This window comes from Vulpes vulpes, chromosome 16 (assembly GCF_048418805.1).
Source record: "Vulpes vulpes isolate BD-2025 chromosome 16, VulVul3, whole genome shotgun sequence".
NCBI lineage: Eukaryota > Metazoa > Chordata > Mammalia > Carnivora > Canidae > Vulpes > Vulpes vulpes.
In genome coordinates, this window is record NC_132795.1 from 37,238,635 (window position 1) to 37,257,714 (window position 19,080).

The window sequence follows — 19,080 nt, forward strand, 5'->3', positions numbered from 1 at the left end:
TATATAAGTTGGAATTTAGTGTTTCAGTGATGTAAAACCAGCCTAATAGAAATATGTTTCCTTTTAGATGATAGTTACTGATATATACAATCATAGATTTCACAGAATATTCGCTATGGATGAAAACCTTAGTAGTATTATGGAACGGGACGATATTTATGTGTAAGTATAAAATTCGTTGTGCAAAATATTACTTGGGAAAAAATTCAGAGGGAATAACATAAAAGTTTTCAGAGTTTTACAGTCAGTTTTGTGCTTACAGGTTTGAAATTAACATCAATAGGACAGAAGATACAGAACATGTGATTATTCCTGTTTGCCTAAGAGAAAAATTTAGACACTCAAGTTATACTCACCATACTGGTTCTTCACTTTTTGGCCAGCCTTTTCTTATGGCTGTACCACGAAATAATACTGAAGATAAGCTCTATAATCTCCTGCTTTTGAGAATGTGGTAAGTGTCACACAATTCTACATTAACAAAATGAGTGATAGAATAGTTAATAAAAGTAAATATGTGGTGTACTATCTGAATATTTTGGTAAGCTTGTATTATTTCAACTTTGTTTAAACAGGTAGCAATTTTAAAAATCAAATTATAGTTTATTTCAGTTTCTTGACCATGTAAAAACACATTACTGAGGTAATTGCAAACCCAGAAAGCATGAATTATTTTAGCTGTTTTAAACTAGAAGTTTACAGTTGGAAAAAATAGGAATTTCTCATGTATGCACTCTGAAATTTTAACAAGTTTCGGATGCTTCATTTATTTATACAGATTGTTCAAGAACTCCTGCTAATGGTTTTATTTAAAAGGATAAACTTTCATGGTTGATAGTATTTTAAGGCAACCCCTTTTTGTCTTCCTAAAACCTTGATTTGAATTATAACATAACCAGACTGCCATTTGATCCCTTATATTTTATCTTTTGTAACTGACATATTTAGTAATACCTATTTTAATCATTACAGTCCCATAATCCATATATAAAGATCACATTATACAGTTAAAAGTAATCTAAATGAGGGTATTTATATAATAATTCTAAGTCAAGAAATTATTTGCCGCAAACTTATTTAACACAGAAAGGTGTTAAATACTTGGAAGTAACAAATTACCTTCTTTCCTTTTATAAAGACAACCAAAACAGAAATGATTAGTCACTTGCACTTACGGTTCTATTATCCTAAGTTTGATTTATCCTTGAATCTACTAAGTGCTCATTAAAAATTTTTGTTTTACTGAAAGAATGGAAAACTTTAAGTTTTTACCTTCATAGAACTAAATTTGATTTCTGATTTTATTTAAGCCGATATGTCAAAATTTCTACTGAAGCTGAAGAAACTGAAGGATCCCTACACTGCTGTAAGGACCAAAATATTAATGGGAATGGCCCAAATGGCATACATGAAGAAGGCTCACCAAGTAAGAATTCCCTATTAAATTATAAAACCTTTCACCTGGATTGTTGCCTCAGAAAAAAAGATGGGAGTTAAGGAGCTAAAAAATCTCTTCAAGCCTGGGAGAAATAATGTTAATATTAATAACTTTTAAATGTAGCTCTGGGTTTGTTTAAAGATTTCTAATATCTAAAATTAGGTGAAATGGAAACAGATGAGCCAGATGATGAATCCAGCCAGGATCAAGAACTTCCCTCCGAAAATGAAAACAGTCAGTCTGAGGATTCAGTTGGAGGAGATAATGATTCTGAAAATGGATTATGTACTGAGGAAACTTGCAAAGGTCAACTCACGGGACACAAAAAAAGATTGTTTACATTCCAGTTCAACAATTTAGGCAATACTGATATCAACTACATCAAAGATGATACCAGGCATATAAGATTTGATGAGAGGCAGCTTAGGCTAGATGGTAAGTGTGAAAACTGGCTTGAGCACTGAACTTGAGCAAACCATGTTGTATTTTTTTAGGTGAAAACTATGAAACAGTCATGAAAAAATAACATCACTTTCCTGTATAAAATCTATATATCTTAAATGAAAAGCCTTAATTACAAGTATACTAAAATTTGTCACTGTTTATTAAATGGAAGTTAGACTTATGCTTAAGTTTTGTATGTTTTTTTTTAACTCCTTAAATTTTTAATGGTTTGGAAACAGCAATTTACCCTGATCACCTAGGGCAAATAGAAGAGAATGTTTATTCTGGTATATATCTTAACATTAAAATACGCTCATTTTAATGAAGACATAATAAGTTTTAAAGAAAAATATGTTTTCCATCTTAGAAAGATCATTTCTTGCTTTGGATTGGGATCCTGATTTGAAAAAAAGATATTTTGATGAAAATGCCGCAGAGGTAAGCCATCACTCATTCCATATCTTTCCCATGTTGATCACAATTTTATTATAATCTTTTGCTTCCACCAAATATGTTTATTTTGCTAATAGAAAAATGGTTATGTACTAGAAAAGGCTCATTGGTTTGCAGACATGCTTTCTGTTAACAGTTTTAATTATTATCCATATAGGTGTGTATATAGAAGTTTTTTAGAAATGTGGTGTAAATCTCAGCTGAAATAAGCTTTGTAATTCTTTTGAGAAAGTTTAGGAGTTTTTCATTACTATACATAGTAAGATGGTATCACTAAAATGAGTTTTGTTTCATTTGTTCTCTTAACTCAAGAAATACTTCTCTTTAGGATTTTGAAAAACATGAAAGTGTGGAATATAAACCTCCTAAAAAACCCTTTGTGAAATTAAAAGATTGCATTGAACTTTTTACAACAAAAGAAAAGCTAGGTGCTGAAGATCCCTGGTAAGAGACAAAGTTAAAATATTGCTTCTAATTATTTTTTAAGGATTTGTACTGAGGTATGTGATATATCAAGTTGCAAAAGCAATAACTAAATTCCCTTTGATATTTTAAATAAGCATTTCTTTAAATGAAAATAGTCCATTAAAAGTGATTTGAGGGACACCTGGGTGGCTCAGTGGTTGAGTGTCTGCCTTTGACTCAGGACATGATCCCGGGGACCCAGGATTGAGTCCCATATCAGGTTCCCTGTAGGGAACCTGTTTCTCCCTCTACCTATGTCTCTGCCTCTCTCTCTGTCTCTCATGAATTTGAAAAATAAATAAATAAATAATAAGTGATTCAAATGCTTTAAAACTGTTGTTATAACATTAAGCTTTAATCTCATTACTATATTTTCTATAGTAGTATTTTACTGTGGGTAATTAATTCTAGTTACTTTTTCCCAAGAATTTTTTGCTGTGTAGCCATTTTGATAGAAATGGTTTTTAGGGAAATCATGGGTTTTGTGGTATTATTAATTCCATTAAAGCCCAGAAGTTTTGAGATTTGCTGATATTTATCTCTCAAAATAGTTTTGTATTCTTTTAGGTTACTAAAATGTAAATAGTCTTCATTTCTTTGAATACTTATTTACATGTTACTTTATAATATTAAATCTATTTGATTGATTGAAGATAAAAATAATAAGGGAGTTCATTAGTCTGGTACGTATTAGGCATATATAATTGCCCACTGAATAAGTGTAGAATTTGCCACGTATTTTTTTTATCTATTATTTTCATTGCCCCTAGCAAGCTTTAAATATTTCTCTTTATTTTTAGGTATTGTCCAAATTGTAAAGAACATCAGCAAGCCACAAAGAAATTGGATTTATGGTCCCTGCCTCCAGTACTTGTGGTACATCTCAAGCGATTTTCTTACAGTCGATATATGAGAGACAAATTGGATACCTTAGTTGATTTTCCCATCAAGTAAGTTTTAATTATGCCGTATAAACATTGGACACCTGCAGATTTTTATAAAAATCAGGTAGCATTGGATCCAACTTCAGTTTTTAAGTGTATTTGTGAGTAGTTCAGCAGTTGGTAAGGATCAGTAAGAATTTTTATTGCTTTTTAAATATTTTTCAGAGAACAAAGAGGAAATACACCTTCTTAAACAGTAGAATAAAAGTAATTCTGTGTTGCATTATCATATGGGTTCACTGGTGCTGTTTTTAAATCTAAGATACTCTATGGAATCGTAGTGATTTTTTTTTTCCCTAGGAATTATTTCATCAGTAATCATCAATTATTCTCAAGTATGCTTTTTTTAAAAGGTGAAAGTAATATTAAACAGTAATACAACTGCTGAAAAGGATGAACAAAGTAGTATACTCAATTATCCCTGATGTGTCATACTTCAGTTTATTGCATTATTCAGAGTATTATATCATTCTTGTAAAAAGTCTGGAGATAGCATCTTTGTAGTCCTTTTTTTTTTTTTAAGCTTTCACTAAATTGAGAATTCGTAAGGACAAAAATGAAATTGTATATATTCTCATTCACGTGATCCAGGAAGGACTTCACACAGTACTTTACAGCAATAACTTGGTACTCTCCGATTTTACTAAAAGAACATTGATAGTATTCTTTTCTATATTTTATATTTCTGCACCAGGTGTTTGATACAGTTAATAACTAAACAACTACCATAGGCAGGTGTGTGTGATTAGAAGGAAGTAGATGGGGCAGCCAGGGTGGCTTAGTGGTTTAGCACCACCTTCAGCCCAGGGCCTGATCCTGGAGACCCAGGATCGAGTCCCATGTTGGGCTCCCTGCAGGGGGCCTGCCTGTGTCTCTGCCCCTCACTCTCTTTCTCACTCTCTGTATGTCTCTCACGAAAATAAATAAAACCTTTAAAAAAAAAAAAAGGAAATAGATATGATATTGCAAACATTCTTTGGATTGCTTATTCTGATTGGTGTTTTATAAAGTTAAGTTTAAAAACGTTTTGCAGGGGCACCTGGGTGGCTCAGTGGTTGAGCATCTGCCTTTGGCTCAGGCCATGATTCTGGGGTCCTGGGATCGAGTCCTGCATCAGGCTTCTTCCTCTGCCTATGTCTCTGCCTCTCTCTTTGTGTCTCTCATGAATAAATAGAGACTTTTTTTAAAAAAATCATTTTTTACCAGAAGAAAATGGTAATTTTCTCCTTAACAAAATTATGAGCCATCAAAATTTTCTCAAGAATATATAGCATTTTGACAGTGTAAGTACAAGAAGAACCAGAAGTAATGGTAAGCTAGAAACTATGAGAGACATATTTGAAATTTAGAATCATTACTGCTTTTTAGTGATAGAAGTCCAAAAAAACTGAATAATGATAAGCTATAAAATGGTCATGCTCCATTTTGATACATGACAGATTACACAACAGTTGATTGCGTTTTGAAGAGTGTTGCCCACTTGGGGTATATAGATCATCGGAAACAGGAAAATGTAGAATAAATATTGGGGTTTAGATATATCTACATTATTATAAGATTTCTGTGAAAGTTTTTTTTTTACTATCATTAATCTTCCTTAATTATTTAATTCTAAAAATGACTTCAAAATTATGAAAAATGAAAAGAATTCCAATGGCAAGTGGTAATGATTATTGTACCACTATGAGAGTTAAATGTATTAGCATGAAAACATTAACCTGAATAAACAGCCATCCGTAGAGAATTGTAAAATTCCCAACCCCTAAGAAAAGTTTTTGCTGCAATAGTCAAATCTCAGGTGTGTATGTTTGTGTTCGTGCGTGCGTGCTGTGTGTGTGTGTGTGTGTGTGAGAGAGAGAGAGAGAGAGATGTTTTACCATTATTTGGTAAAACATTTGATTTCTTTAGTGAAAGAGCTATTTTTTTATATAAATGAGAGCCAAGCAACATTGACAGAAAGTAATAGAATTAATGACATTTAGGGAAAACATAAAACTAACTTGATCTCTTTGTTAAACAGTGACCTGGATATGTCGGAATTCTTAATTAATCCAAATGCAGGTCCTTGCCGCTATAATTTGATTGCTGTTTCCAACCACTATGGAGGAATGGGAGGAGGACACTGTAAGTTGCGTTTACCATTTTGCCAAAATTGTGATGTTTGATAACTGCAGACTTTTTTCCTTAAGATATTTTTTACTTAGAAAATATGGGGTGTCTGGCTAGTTCTATCAGTAGAGCATGTGACTCTTGATCATGGGGTTGTGAGTTCAAGCCCCAAATTAGGTGTGGAGCCTACGAAGAAAACAAAGGGGAGAAAAGGAAAGGGAAAATGTGTAAATGTGTTTTACGTATTAGTAATGGTTCAGTAAATGTTGATTAATGAATGAATTACCTTTTGAACCTTTTTTTTTTTTTTAAACATCAATAGAAGATTGAGTTAATCATGGTTCTTGGTTTTCATGTACAGGTCATCACTGGTCAGGACTCCTGTCCTTTTCCATTTTCCCTCTCTTCTCTTTCTAAAGTGCTTGTTGTATGTGTTGTTAGAAATCATGCATCATTAATTTTTACATAATTGGTGTACTGTGTTATAGATCTTACATATTTTTCTTAACACATAAGGCTTATCCATGTTACTTTATGGCCATTTAGTTCATTGCTTCTAACCACTCAGGATTTAAATCTAGCCATATTTTCTCTCTCTACTCACTGCATGGTGAACATCCAAATTGCCTTTAACTCTCTACCACCACAAGACCAATGAAATAAATATCGTTTATGGTCCCCTGTGGGGGAACTTCTTGGAGCAACATACCCAGAAGTGAGATTGCTGCATTATAGAGTATTTATGTACTCCCAGATGGCTCTCCAGGACAGTCATACCAGCCCACACTCTCCAATTGATTGGTTTTTCTGTTGAACTATCATTGTGTTCCTAGAATAAACCCTACTTACCTTTTAGGATTTTTTTTTAATCCCCAGTTGAATTTGCTGAACTAATTTTATTTAGGGTGAAAATGTCATTCATAAGTGAAATGGTCTTTTAATTTTTTTATATGGTTCTTTCTTTGGAATCAAGATTATGTAGTCTAATAATAAACAGGCTGGAATACTTTACTCTTTTTCTATATCCTAAAGCAGGTAGTATAGTATAGGAATTAACTATTCATGAAAGTCTAGTAGAATTCTCCTGTAAAATTATCTGGGCTTCACACCCATACATTTTTCTATTTATGTCATGTTTATTGAAATCTGTTCAGTCTTCTTTTTCCCAAGATATAAGCATTATGGCATTTTCTATTTTTCTAAAAATGTATCTGTGTTTTCCAGTTTGAGAATACTTACATATAATAGTACTACTATGCTATATCTTTTTCCCTTTTTTGTTCCTCTATTTTCTTTTTAGTCCGTTTTCTGCAAGGTCTATCTTACTAATCTGCTCAGAGAATTAGCTTTCGATTACTAATATGCTTTATTAATTTTTTTTGTTACTATGTATGTATTCTCTCTCACAGATTTCTTCTCTTCCCTTTGTTATGTTTTTCTTCTTGTTACTTTGAGTTTGCTATGTTGCTCTGTTTTTAAGTTTTGGTTTGAGTGCTTTATTAGCTTTTGCTTTACATTTTTTCTCCTCAGTTGACGTCTATAATTAAAGCTATAAATTTCCCTCCAAACACTACTTTATCTCTGTTCCATAAACTTTGAAATGTAGTATTTTCATCTACTTTTAATTCTATATATATTTTTAATTTCCTTTATGATTTTCTAATTTCTAATGTCCAGGGGCATTTAATCATGCGCTTTTCTAAACATACGTGTTTTTTTAAGCTCTCCTTTTGTCTTAATTTTAATTGTATTACACAACAGTTGGAGATATTACCTATATTAATCCTTAGTTTATTAAAGCATCCATGTGCCCCAATACATGGTCTGTTTCTTAAATGTTTGTGTGCTTGAAAAACATACATATTCCCCATCCAGACATAAAATTCTATATTTCTTATATTTGAAGCTTATCAGTTATATTTCAGATGATTAGTATCTCAGGTTATTTTTTATATTTTGTAATATTTCTGGGAATTTGTCATTCTTATTAAAATATTGATTTATGTATTTCTACTAACAATTTTATTAGTTGTTTTGCATTAGTAGTTGCATTTATGTTTAAAATGGGTAGCTCTTCTTTCTCTGTTGTTCCTTTTACTAGTATTTGATGTATTTTTTTCTCTCAATATCACTTGGTTTGCAAACCCTGGGTCCTTTTTGTTGGATTTATCTCTTATAAACTATTTTATTGCTAAATCTTGTCTTTTTATTCATTCTGAGAATGTTTCTTTTAATTTGTAGGTACAGTGCACTTCAGTTCAACTGACAACTTCTGCACTAGGCTCCACCCAGGAGAGCAATAATTTTGTTTTGGGAGGGGTAGAACAATTTAGAAGATACAGCCTCTAAAGTATCACTTTTTAGAAGCTATGACAGATAATTATTTTGTAGACATTTTGCAGCTTTGTTTCTCAGAGTTTATTGGATAGTTCAGACAAAGCATGGGATATATAAAGGGGGAATTTCTAACTTTTAAAGATAAAGCAAATCTTTATAAATTGTACAAAGTTTTGTACAATTTTTGTACAAATTGTAAAAAGTACAAAACTTTTTCTCTTGCTCAGTACTTTTGTTAAAGACTGAAAAGGATTTTGGTGTAAAAACTACAAATTAATGAGATAGTATTATAGAAAAAGTATTTGTCATACAAAATTTAAATTTTGATTAAAATGCCAAACTCTGGAGTCAGAGACAGACCTGGGTTTAGATGCTAACCCAGCCACTTAACAGTTTCCTGTTAGATTAAACTACTTTTGATGCCTCACTTTCCCCATTTCTAAAATTAGAGGAATAATTCCTCTGTGAGATAATGCATATAAAGTACATAGCATTGATCCACAATAAGCACTGCATAAATATTAATTCCCATTTATTGTCATTAGTATTATTCTGTGAATTGAAAAATAATAAATCTGTCCTTGGGATGAAAAAAATCACAGATTTCAACTTATTTGAAAAGTACCTTAGGCATTTAGGTTGTAGGAAATATATTAAAGCCTTTAATCAATGGAATAAGTTGGATGTGTAATAGATAGGCCTTTGTAAGTGATTTTCATGTAATTTTAATATGTATTCCTTATATAGATGATTGTAAAGTTTTGCGGGCCCCCCCCCCCGGAAACCATAGATCATTTCAGTCACAGAAGTGATTATATTTTTTCATTAGATACTGCTTTCGCAAAAAACAAAGATGATGGAAAATGGTACTACTTTGATGACAGTAGTGTCTCAACTGCATCTGAAGACCAGATTGTGGTAAGTGTGTTTTTATTTCCTAAAAATCTCAGCCATCACTTTTTTAAAAGCTCCCCATGGAACACTGTAGTCTGTATTTTAGCAGTTTCTGATAGTGAAGAGACACTTTCTCTGATTTAAAGAAATGTGAAATTGTCCTGTAAGTGGAAATTTGTCTCCTAATTTGCCCACTAATAGAAGCATAAATTGCATCATGAAAATTTTTCTTGTAGTTTTCAACCTGAAAAATGGAGTTTTCTAATGAAAATAATAAAATTTTCCTTTGGAAAACAGGCTCAGACATTTTGGGACATTGACTACTTAAAATCAGAGTACTAAAACAGAAAAAAAAATTCTTTAAAGTTTTTTTGTTTTGTTTTGTTTTGTTTTGTTTTTTACCATACCTATGATTTTTAAAGTAAAGCCTTATCCTTTGTGACACTTAAACATTTAAGCTCAAAATTACATGATTAAATGAAACAAATTAGAAAATTTTTAAAAAATTAACCTTGAGTATCTGTTTGATATTTTCTGAATAGTAGAAAAATGAGGAAGTAACATCTATTTGTATTTATATCAGTTTATCAGCCACAGCTGGAGGCAAACTATTGACATTTGTTTTGCTTCCCAGCAGAGCATGGTTTTATTATCAAATATTGACTGGTGAAAGGATGACAAGTTTATTCTAAGAAGAAAGCTAAGACTTGGTTTGATAAGGGTTTTTCTCTATTAAAGTTTGCCTTTCTAAAATTTTACTGATCACAATAGTACAAATAATAAGAAATCTAATGTTTGCTCTTGTGAGCATGGAACTCATATTTCCATGTAGAGCTACATTTTCTTTTAGTGTGAGTAGTACTGACCTCTTCATTTCCCAGTTTAAATTTTACATTCTTTGAAGACAGAGACTAGCTTTTTCTTTAGTTTGTTATGCCTTAAAAGTCTTCAATTTATATCATTAAATTTAATAAATTAATGAACTTCTGAGTCCAGTTATTGACATGGTTTTAATCCACCATTGGGTGAACAGATATGAAATAATTTTAAGTTTTTTCTCTAAAGATAATTTATATGTTTATCTATGTGTGTATACTGTTGCTTATGTCCCTATAGCTGTAACACAAAGAGCCTTGAATGCTAATATTTTTAAAATACATAAATGCCTAAGTTAATTACATTTCCAGTTTATATTTAGACCTCTCATTTCAAGTCTCAACCATCGCTTTTCAATTAATTGTGTTCTCCTTTCTAAATCTCCCAACCAAAACATCCTGAAATTGTCTACATCCTCCTTCAATGTGTCTTTGACAGTCCTGCCCTAACCTTGCCTTCAAATAAACAATATATCTTGTTTATATACAATATATGTATTTGATGTTACCTTGCATCTTAACAGCCATCTCCACTGATTTAGGTTAGTTTAAGGAGATAGGACCAGTGTAGGGAAGTTTGCATGAGAAAGCGGTCTTTGACCTGAGTCTGCCACTAGAAATAGAAGTAAAGTTGTTCTAAGCAGAGAAAGGAGTACCTACAAAAGCAAGGAGGCATGAGAGAACATGGTATTTAGGGGGAGCAGCAAATAATTTGGTATTACTGAAAGGACATACTTGTTTTAAATATGGGGCAGAAATTAGACTAAAGCTAAACTTGGCAGTCAGATAAAAAAAGATGACGTACTTCATGGTTTAGAGCTTTCCTTAAAGACGAGAAGCATGAGTGATTGTTAAGTAATGGAGCATTATTAAATTTGGGAAGCTCGGGATCCCTGGGTGGCGCAGAGGTTTAGCGCCTGCCTTTGGCCCAGGGCGCGATCCTGGAAACCCAGGATCGAGTCCTACGTCGGGCTCCCGGTGCATGGAGCCTGCTTCTCCCTCTGCCTGTGTCTCTGCCTCTCTCTCTCTGTGTGACTATCATTAAAAAAAAAGGGGGGGGGATCCCTGGGTGGCTCAGCGGTTTAGTGCCTGCCTTCGGCCCAGGGCATGGTCCTGGAGTCCCGGGATCAAGTCCCACATCGGGTTCTCTGCATGGAGCCTGCTTCTCCTTCTGCCTGTTTCTCTGCCTCTCACTCTCTCTCTGTGTCTCTCAGGAATAAATAAATAAAAATATTAAAAAAAAAAAACAGGCCTATTTGTGTGGGTCTACTTCAAAAAAATTAAAAATAAAAATAAAAAAAATAAATTTGGGAAACTCTGAGAAAAGCAGAAAGACCATTACAACCTCCAGCAAAAAGAAGGCTGTCATTTCAGCAATACAGCCTTCTGAATTGAAAGTTGTGGTAGAGTAACTGTGGTAGTAATGTATAGACAAAGGGGGAAATGGATTTATTAGATATTTCCTGAATAGAATTAATAGAACTTGGTGAAGATTGGCTGTAAATGAAGATGTAGATGCACAGAGGGAGAAGTTGAAGATGACTGGCTTCAGTGTTCGCCACAGTAGAAAATACAGGAGGAAAGTTTGCTGTTGAAATGTCAGCTACTTATGTGATAGCTCTAGAGAAATTTCTACTAGGTGGTGGGACTACCAGGACTGGAGTTCAGAAGTGAGAACTAGCTTAAGTTACAGATTTGCATTATTGCTCTTAAGTAGCAGTTGAAGCCATAGGTTTGAATGAGCCACCTAGTGAGAAGATACTGAGAAAGAGTGTTGGGCGGTGGACAGAACATGATTTTTTTTTTTTTTTTAAGGTTAGGATTTAATGAGACCACAAAAAAAGTCAGAAGCAACCGTGGAGATAGAAGATCTAAGGAAAAGTAGTGTCACAAAAGCCAAAAATTGTTTGTTGCAGGAAAGAGGACTAAAGCATTAAATGCTACAGAGAGTATGACTAAAAGAACTTTTAAAAGCACCCATTTGATTTGTTTATAGCAAGTTATTGCCCTTAGTGAAAGTCTTTTTTTTTTTTAATATTTTATTTATTCATGAGAGAGAAGCATAGACACAGGCAGAGGGAGAAGCAGGCTCCATGCAGGGAGCCCGATGTGGGACTCAATCCCTGGTCTCCAGGATCAGGCTCCAGGCTGAAGGTGGCGCTAAACTGCTAAGCCACCTGGGCTGCCCAGTGAAAGCCATTTCATTACAGTGACTGGGGCAAAAGATCATACTGAATCAAAGAGTATGCATGAGAGTGAAAATGAATATTCGCTGACTCTCTGCCAGACTGGCACCTGGAGGAAGCAGTAGAATGGAAAGGGATTTAAGATGGAAACAACTTGAGTATTTGTTACACTAAGAAGTCCAGTAGAGGAGGACTTAGTAAGGATACGCGGTGATGATGGATGGATGGAGCAATATCCTTAAAACGGTAGGAAGAGCTGGACTCATAGCAAACTTCAAGTAAAGCCATTAGTAGTAGAAAGAAGCTTACCTTTTCCTTAGAGATGGGAGGGAAGAAGGCATAGAATTGTTTCATGTTAGAGTAGCTGGGTTAATCTGTGATATACTTGCATTTACTTATCTGTTCGATCAATGTAGTAGAGAATAAAAATGTTAATTCTAGTGAGTATTCTTTCTTTATACATAGAAGTCGTCTTATATATAAACCAATTTTAGTAACTTTCATTTGACCATTTGTGGTTTTTAAATTTGATTTAGGCTCTGTCACCAAAGTCTTTTGGTAACCAGCTGAAACATTTATGGTATACTTAATGTGATCTTTGAGAATCATGACCATTTTAATTTAACATGCTTTGTTTTTTCAACAGTCCAAAGCAGCATATGTACTTTTCTACCAGAGACAAGACACTTTCAGTGGAACTGGCTTTTTTCCTCTTGACCGAGAAACTAAAGGTGCTTCAGCTGCCACAGGCATCCCATTAGAAAGTGATGAAGATAGCAATGATAATGACAATGATATAGAAAACGAAAACTGTATGCACACTAACTAATGAAAGTCCTAGAAGCCATAAAAGAGAGACTTTCCTGCTGGTGGTATCTGTTGAAATGATGAAGTTACCCACCACATTAAACAAAAGTCTGAGATGGGGAGTTTCAGATAACCGAATGTAAATCCTTTATCAGATTTTAACTTGTGCAGTACTTGAAGTGAAACACAATGAAAACTTTAACAGAAATTGTCTCTTAATACATTTACAGTCTTGTAATTACAAGCTAAATATATATAGGAAATCACAAATAAATCCCTTTTAAGTTTGCTGCTGTTTTGATGAATTATGTTTTCTTTAATTTTTTGGATGTGAGTTAATTGATGACAAATGTTAAATTTGTGGATGTTGGTCATTTATTTTGCTCTAATAATACTGCAAGAAAACTATGGCTGAACTTAGTTTTTGGATAATCTAGTTCATGTGCATTAGGCCACATATATTACTACTATGATATTTAGCTGCGGTATCAATGTGGCATAAATACTGCAGTAGTATTCTTGGAAAACCAAATTTTCAAATCTATCCCTGGTAATCAATATGGGCCTATTAAAGAACCAAATCATGATATAAGAAACAATCTTGGAAAAGTTATTTTCTTTTGTAGTATCATTAAAAATCCAGATTATGTTCATCTTGCTGCTGTGGAAAACAGGTTCTAGATTTCACACTCCATCTAAAATCATTTTTCAGTTAAATGTAAGTATTTTTTACTGCTATTGGGATCTATTCCTTAGATATTCAAAAAAATTTTACTTGCTTTAAAATGCATGTCTTTAATCTGGTGTTGGTCCAAAATTAAAATTTTTGCTGTCTGTTTTTCTCTACCCCATTTTTTGGTAATTTGGCAACTTTTAGCTCTTCCAATTATTGTAATATAAGGACAGACTTAATAGTATTCTGTATCCATAGTAATAATTACATCAAGCTTAGATGAGAAATTTTTTTAATATACTGGCCTTTAAATCATTAATGGACAATTGGCTTTAAAGGTAGGTCTGTTAACTTTCTTTGTGTGTTCCTGATGGAATTCACCATAGCCTTACAGCTTTTCTCAGAAGGTAACTTGTTAATTAAGAAAATTGGCATTTGCATGTTCTAGAGTCAGAACCTGTATAGTATATAAAGCATACAAACCTTGAATTTGATTTTAGTTCACCACATTCAAGGATCCAGGATGCCAAAAATATGTGTGAACATTTGAAACATTTTTCATTTGCTGCTTTTTCCCTTTGATCTAGTTGAAAGAATGTATTGTCGATTGGCATACAATACTGCCTTTAATAGAAAATCTAAATGCTGGGGCACATTTCACATATCGACTACCTGAGAAATTGCTTTGTGTCCCACTGTTATTAAAGCAAAAAGTATAATGTTCTTCACTTGAACTAATCAAATACAATAGATTATAAATTGTGTATTGTAAATAAAAGTTCACTCTGTGAGTGCACATTTTGGTAAATTATTTATTTATGTTAGCATTTAAAAGTTAAAAAAAATGCATTTGACCAGGATAAATGAGGTATGTTGATCATGGCTTTGCTTTATACCTTGATATTAAAGCTGGTTTTCATCCTGGTATTTTAAAAGCTGCTTTGGTTTTTTTTTTTTTTCTTTTCTTTTCTTTTCTTTCTTTTTTTCTTTCTTTTCTTTCTTTTCTTCTTTTTTTTTAATGTAAACTAACCTCCTGCATGACAGAGGTTAAAATTTTGTCTGCACTTGAGTTCACTTGAGTTTACATTTGAAATGTGCATGTTTATTTATACAGATTTCAATAAAGCTATTTAAGGCCTTATTTAGTCTTTTATTTCTTACTCTGAATCTTTTGATAAAAATCCCCCATTTTATGTGTAGGTGACTATATAATAGACATTTTAGTTATTGTATAATTAAAAATAGAGGAAAGCATGTCAAAGCAAAGCAAATCCTATTAAGGATATGTTTCAAAGTTGATTTTTTAATCTAAATACTCATTAAACATTTGTGCACCTACTAATCACTGTTCTGTAGCTTTAAGATATAGCAGTAAAGAAGCATCCCTCCACTCACAGAGCTTGCAGTCTTTCTGCTGTCTACCAACTAATAGGCTTTCCATTTTTCTGAGGTTTAAAGAAAAACCAAAATTAACTTTTTCCAGCCCTGGATTATAGTCACCACCTCAGTTGTCCATAGAGACCATTTATTTTTAATGCCTGTGATTAACTTTTATTCCCACTAAAAGAAGTGTTCTAAAATAGAAAATGTTCTTAATAATGTTGAATTTGTCAAATTCAAATGACAATGTCAGCTGAAAAAAAATAAAATAAAAAATAGTGTAACAAACTAATCCATACTCTAATGAAAAGTAGATATTCATAGGTAATAAGGGTAGTGTAGCCAGTCTAGCATTCTGTTAGCTTTTCTACTTAGTAGTCATATGACTTTGAGTTTAATCTCCCCTCATGTTTCTTCACCTGTAAAATTACAACACTAATAGTATTATTGAGCACTTTCCATGAACCAGATATAGTGTGTTAATGTATTATCTCATTTAATCCCACAATAGCGATGAGTTAGAGACATTCATCAAGCTTGTTTTTAATTTGAGAAACCAAGGTACAAAGCAGTTAAGTAATATCCCCAAGGTCACATAATTACTATGTGGTAGAGCCAATATTGTATCTTCGGTTCTGTATACTGCATCCCACTTGGTTATAGTGTCTGCCTCACAGAATTGTTGAGATCTCAAATGAGGTCATGTATTTTATGGAAAGGTACTTTGTAAACTATGTGGCATACTCAATACTGATTTTAAATTTAATACAGTATTTTTTTCTTTGTTTATCTAACTCAAATATGCCCTTCTTTACATTTTACCAAATGCAACTCTCATTTTCAGGACTTTATTTCTTCACCTACAATTTCGTTTTAATTAATCTCTGTGCAAAAGCTATAGCTTAATACTTTGTTTAAAGATCTTGCTTTCTCTTATAGTCTGTTCTTCTAACAGTCCTATATTTATCCTTGCTTTCCTGGCAACTCGCTATAAAGCCACACAAACCATTGATTTGGGCATGAAGAAAATCAGTAATGATTGATTGGTTCTGTATAAGGACAGCACTTTCTCATCAACTAATCTCATTGAGATGAGGACATTTTATAAGAAATAAGCCAGGAGACTGTAAGAAAAGATGAGGTAAGTCTCTTTCATTGGCTTACCAAAGGGACGGGGGATGGGGCGTATGCAAGGTTGGAACCTTCCACCTCAGAGAGGAATCGACACTATCACTGGTACATGGTGAACGTGAAAAGTGGGCCAACTTTTAGTTGTTTTTTTATGCTTATGTTCTTTTTTAAGATTTATTTGAGAGAGAAAGTGGGACGTGGGGAGGCAGAGGGAGAGAGAATCCCAAAGCAGACACCCTGCTGAGCTCAGATCCCAGCATTGGGTTCCATCTCACGATCCTGAGATCATGACGTGAGCCAAAATCAAGAGTCAGCTGCTCAACTGACCGAACCACCCAGGCGCCCTTAGGTTTATGTTCTTTACAAACAGTGCATTTCATTACTGCCTGCTTCCCACCCTCCCTTCTGTTTGTGGAATATAGATTAGCACATTCTCTTTAATTTAGTTTTTAAGACAAAAATGTGGAAATTTAAAAAAAAATGTGGAAATTTTTTTAATATTAGGGCAAAGAATCAGAAATTTCTAAAAATCTCAGAAGAGAAGGAAAAGAAAATAATTTCATTTCTGGACCAAAGAAGAGCAGAAATCTTTCTTTGTATTTTTACCCTATGATAAAATAAGATACCGTTTTTCTTTGAAACCACGTCTCTTGAGAATATAATGACATTGATAATTCCCAAATAATTCTTTTAGTGGCACTTCAAAGTACCCAAAGATAGAAGGAAAGGAGAGTATATGGGTATCCTTGCTGACTTAGATATTAAGTTGCAAAGCTATACTATATTGTTTTGTTACCAGATTTTTACAATGAGAAATATGTAATTTTCTTATAAGCATTTTAGGTTGTGAAACATTTCAGTCAGATATGTATATTTTTCATATGTTTAATTCATATTTACTGTATATTAAGCAAAAGAACTTCCAAATAACTCAGACAACAAAACTTTCATTTAAAAAGCATATTCAGATTTTTATAAGCTACATAAAGTAGGTTTTTAAATATCAGAATTGGGAAGTTAATTTTACATGGTAAAATTCAAACATTGATCAAGACTTATTTGCAGTAATGATGGGGTAAAGAGTTTTTTAATGGGTAACAAAACAGACAGTACAAAAATTATTTTTGGCAAATATATGCATTGGGAAACATACTCCACATCATACCATAGTCTAATTAAATCCCAACACTGCCTTTTGAGAGCCTGGAAATTGCTAGGGTAATGAAGGGAAAAGACTCCAGGCTATTATGGGAATCTAGAAAGTGGATAAACCATTTAAGAAAATCAAGAGTTGACATATTTTGGACCAGAGTCTCAGAGGAGAGGGAGAAAATCAATCAAGTGGATTTTCTTTTTTTTTTAAGTGTGATTATACAAAGTAGGTAAAAATATAGCTATCTCTTTGGTAATTGTTCTTTTAAATGGAAATGCTGGGATCCCTGGGTGGCGCAGCGGTTTGGCGCCTGCCTTTGGCCCAGGGCGTGATCCTGGAGACCCGGGATCGAATCCCACGTCGGGCTCCCGGTGCATGGAGCCTGCTTCTCCCTCTGCCTGTGTCTCTGCCTCTCTCTCTCTCTCTGTGTGTGACTATCATAAATAAATAAAAATTAAAAAAAAAATAAATGGAAATGCTGTAAAATAAATATTTTCAATATCTTCCAATATGCACAAAACCAAACATTTTAAATGTTTAAACTGTTTTGGTAATTAACTATGTTCTGCCGTATAAAATCGTGGTTGATGGCGCTCACTTTGCTCAAAATTTCCTCGTGTAGCTTGTTCTATAGAGTTTGGTGAAACAAAAATAGTTTCATTTGTTGTGACCCTTGAGTCCATTGCTAGCTGGAGTTAAATCTACATACATAACAACAATAAATATGGAACCATCCCAAGAGTCTTTTCCCATAATGTGTATTCTTACCTTCTGACCTTGAATTCTCCCTATAAGCAAGTGAAAGTATTTCCTTTTCTTTATAATAAAAACTATCTTCCATTATATGAACTGGTGAATTATCAAGTGTCCTGAAACAAATAAGAATTTAGAATTGCCCTCAATTGAGAAAAACAAAAAGATAAATACAGAGAAACTATAGCACATTTTCTTTAGTTTGAGAAAGGATCCCTGTAAAACTTAAATATTGAACCACTTTAGTAAGATAAACTCTTCAGTTTAAAGAACTCAGAATTACATTCAATTTTGGGCCGTTTAGCATATGTAGGAGTTGAGGTAATAATGCAAATTCAAACAGTAAACATCAGTAGTTACAGACACTCGGTAGTATATTTGTTGGGAGACAAATACATTTCCCAACAGCTAGTTCTAAAGTCATTAGCTTCTGATTTTCAGTTTTCTCAACCATAAAATTCCAGTTTCTTGTAAGGAGGTAATGGACATGTAGGTATGAACTTTAAGATTTTGCAAAATAAGAATATTCTCTACTATGGGCAACTAAATTAAAATCGTGTATCATTGGTCATAAAAGACTTTTTGAGGGGAAGGCTCACATTCAGCTTTTGAAATTATTGAAGTATGTGTTTTTAGCAAAAGAATAACCAGTAAGATGGGCCAAATTAAAATTTGGGTTTTTAAATTTGTTTAAAATCTTTCTCCTGGGGACACCTGGGTGGCTCAGTGGTTGAGTGTCTGTCTTTGGCTCAGGGCATGATTCCCCGGGGTTCTGGGATTGAGTCCTGCATCAGGCTCCCCACGGGGAGCCTGCCTCTCCCTCTATGTCTCTGCCTCTCTCCCTCTTTCTCTCTCCCTGTCTTTCATGAATAAATGAATCCTTTCAATCAATCAATCTTTCTCCTACCTCCTATAAAAGAGAAGTATTAGTGTGACGGTAAACTTGAAAATTAAAATTTCAACAGGGATACTAGAATCCAGTTATATACTAACAAATAGGATTTTTAAAGCTATTTGTGAATATAATTTCATAGCTTG

The 19,080-nt window shown here is 33.3% G+C and overlaps 1 protein-coding gene across 7 annotated transcripts in view; it reads left to right on the forward strand.

Annotated features, from left to right (window-relative positions):
* Window positions 1–14,766, forward strand: part of USP15 (ubiquitin specific peptidase 15) — a 123,017-nt gene extending 108,251 nt beyond the window's left edge. For 5 of the 7 annotated variants that reach the window (XM_026001799.2, XM_026001800.2, XM_072741737.1 and 2 more), the window contains 10 exons: window positions 68–162; window positions 263–454; window positions 1,311–1,426; window positions 1,601–1,873; window positions 2,250–2,320; window positions 2,664–2,779; window positions 3,601–3,750; window positions 5,765–5,868; window positions 9,020–9,108; window positions 12,792–14,766. In XM_026001799.2, the coding sequence (XP_025857584.1) occupies window positions 68–162; window positions 263–454; window positions 1,311–1,426; window positions 1,601–1,873; window positions 2,250–2,320; window positions 2,664–2,779; window positions 3,601–3,750; window positions 5,765–5,868; window positions 9,020–9,108; window positions 12,792–12,974 (1,389 nt within the window). In that variant the 3' untranslated portion in view covers window positions 12,975–14,766. Of the gene's footprint in view, window positions 1–67; window positions 163–262; window positions 455–1,310; window positions 1,427–1,600; window positions 1,874–2,249; window positions 2,321–2,663; window positions 2,780–3,600; window positions 3,751–5,764; window positions 5,869–9,019; window positions 9,109–12,791 lie in introns of those variants that run through there. The other 2 variants (XR_003235421.2, XR_011997880.1) reach the window with 1 other exon arrangement.
* Window positions 14,767–19,080: the final 4,314 nt, after the last annotated feature.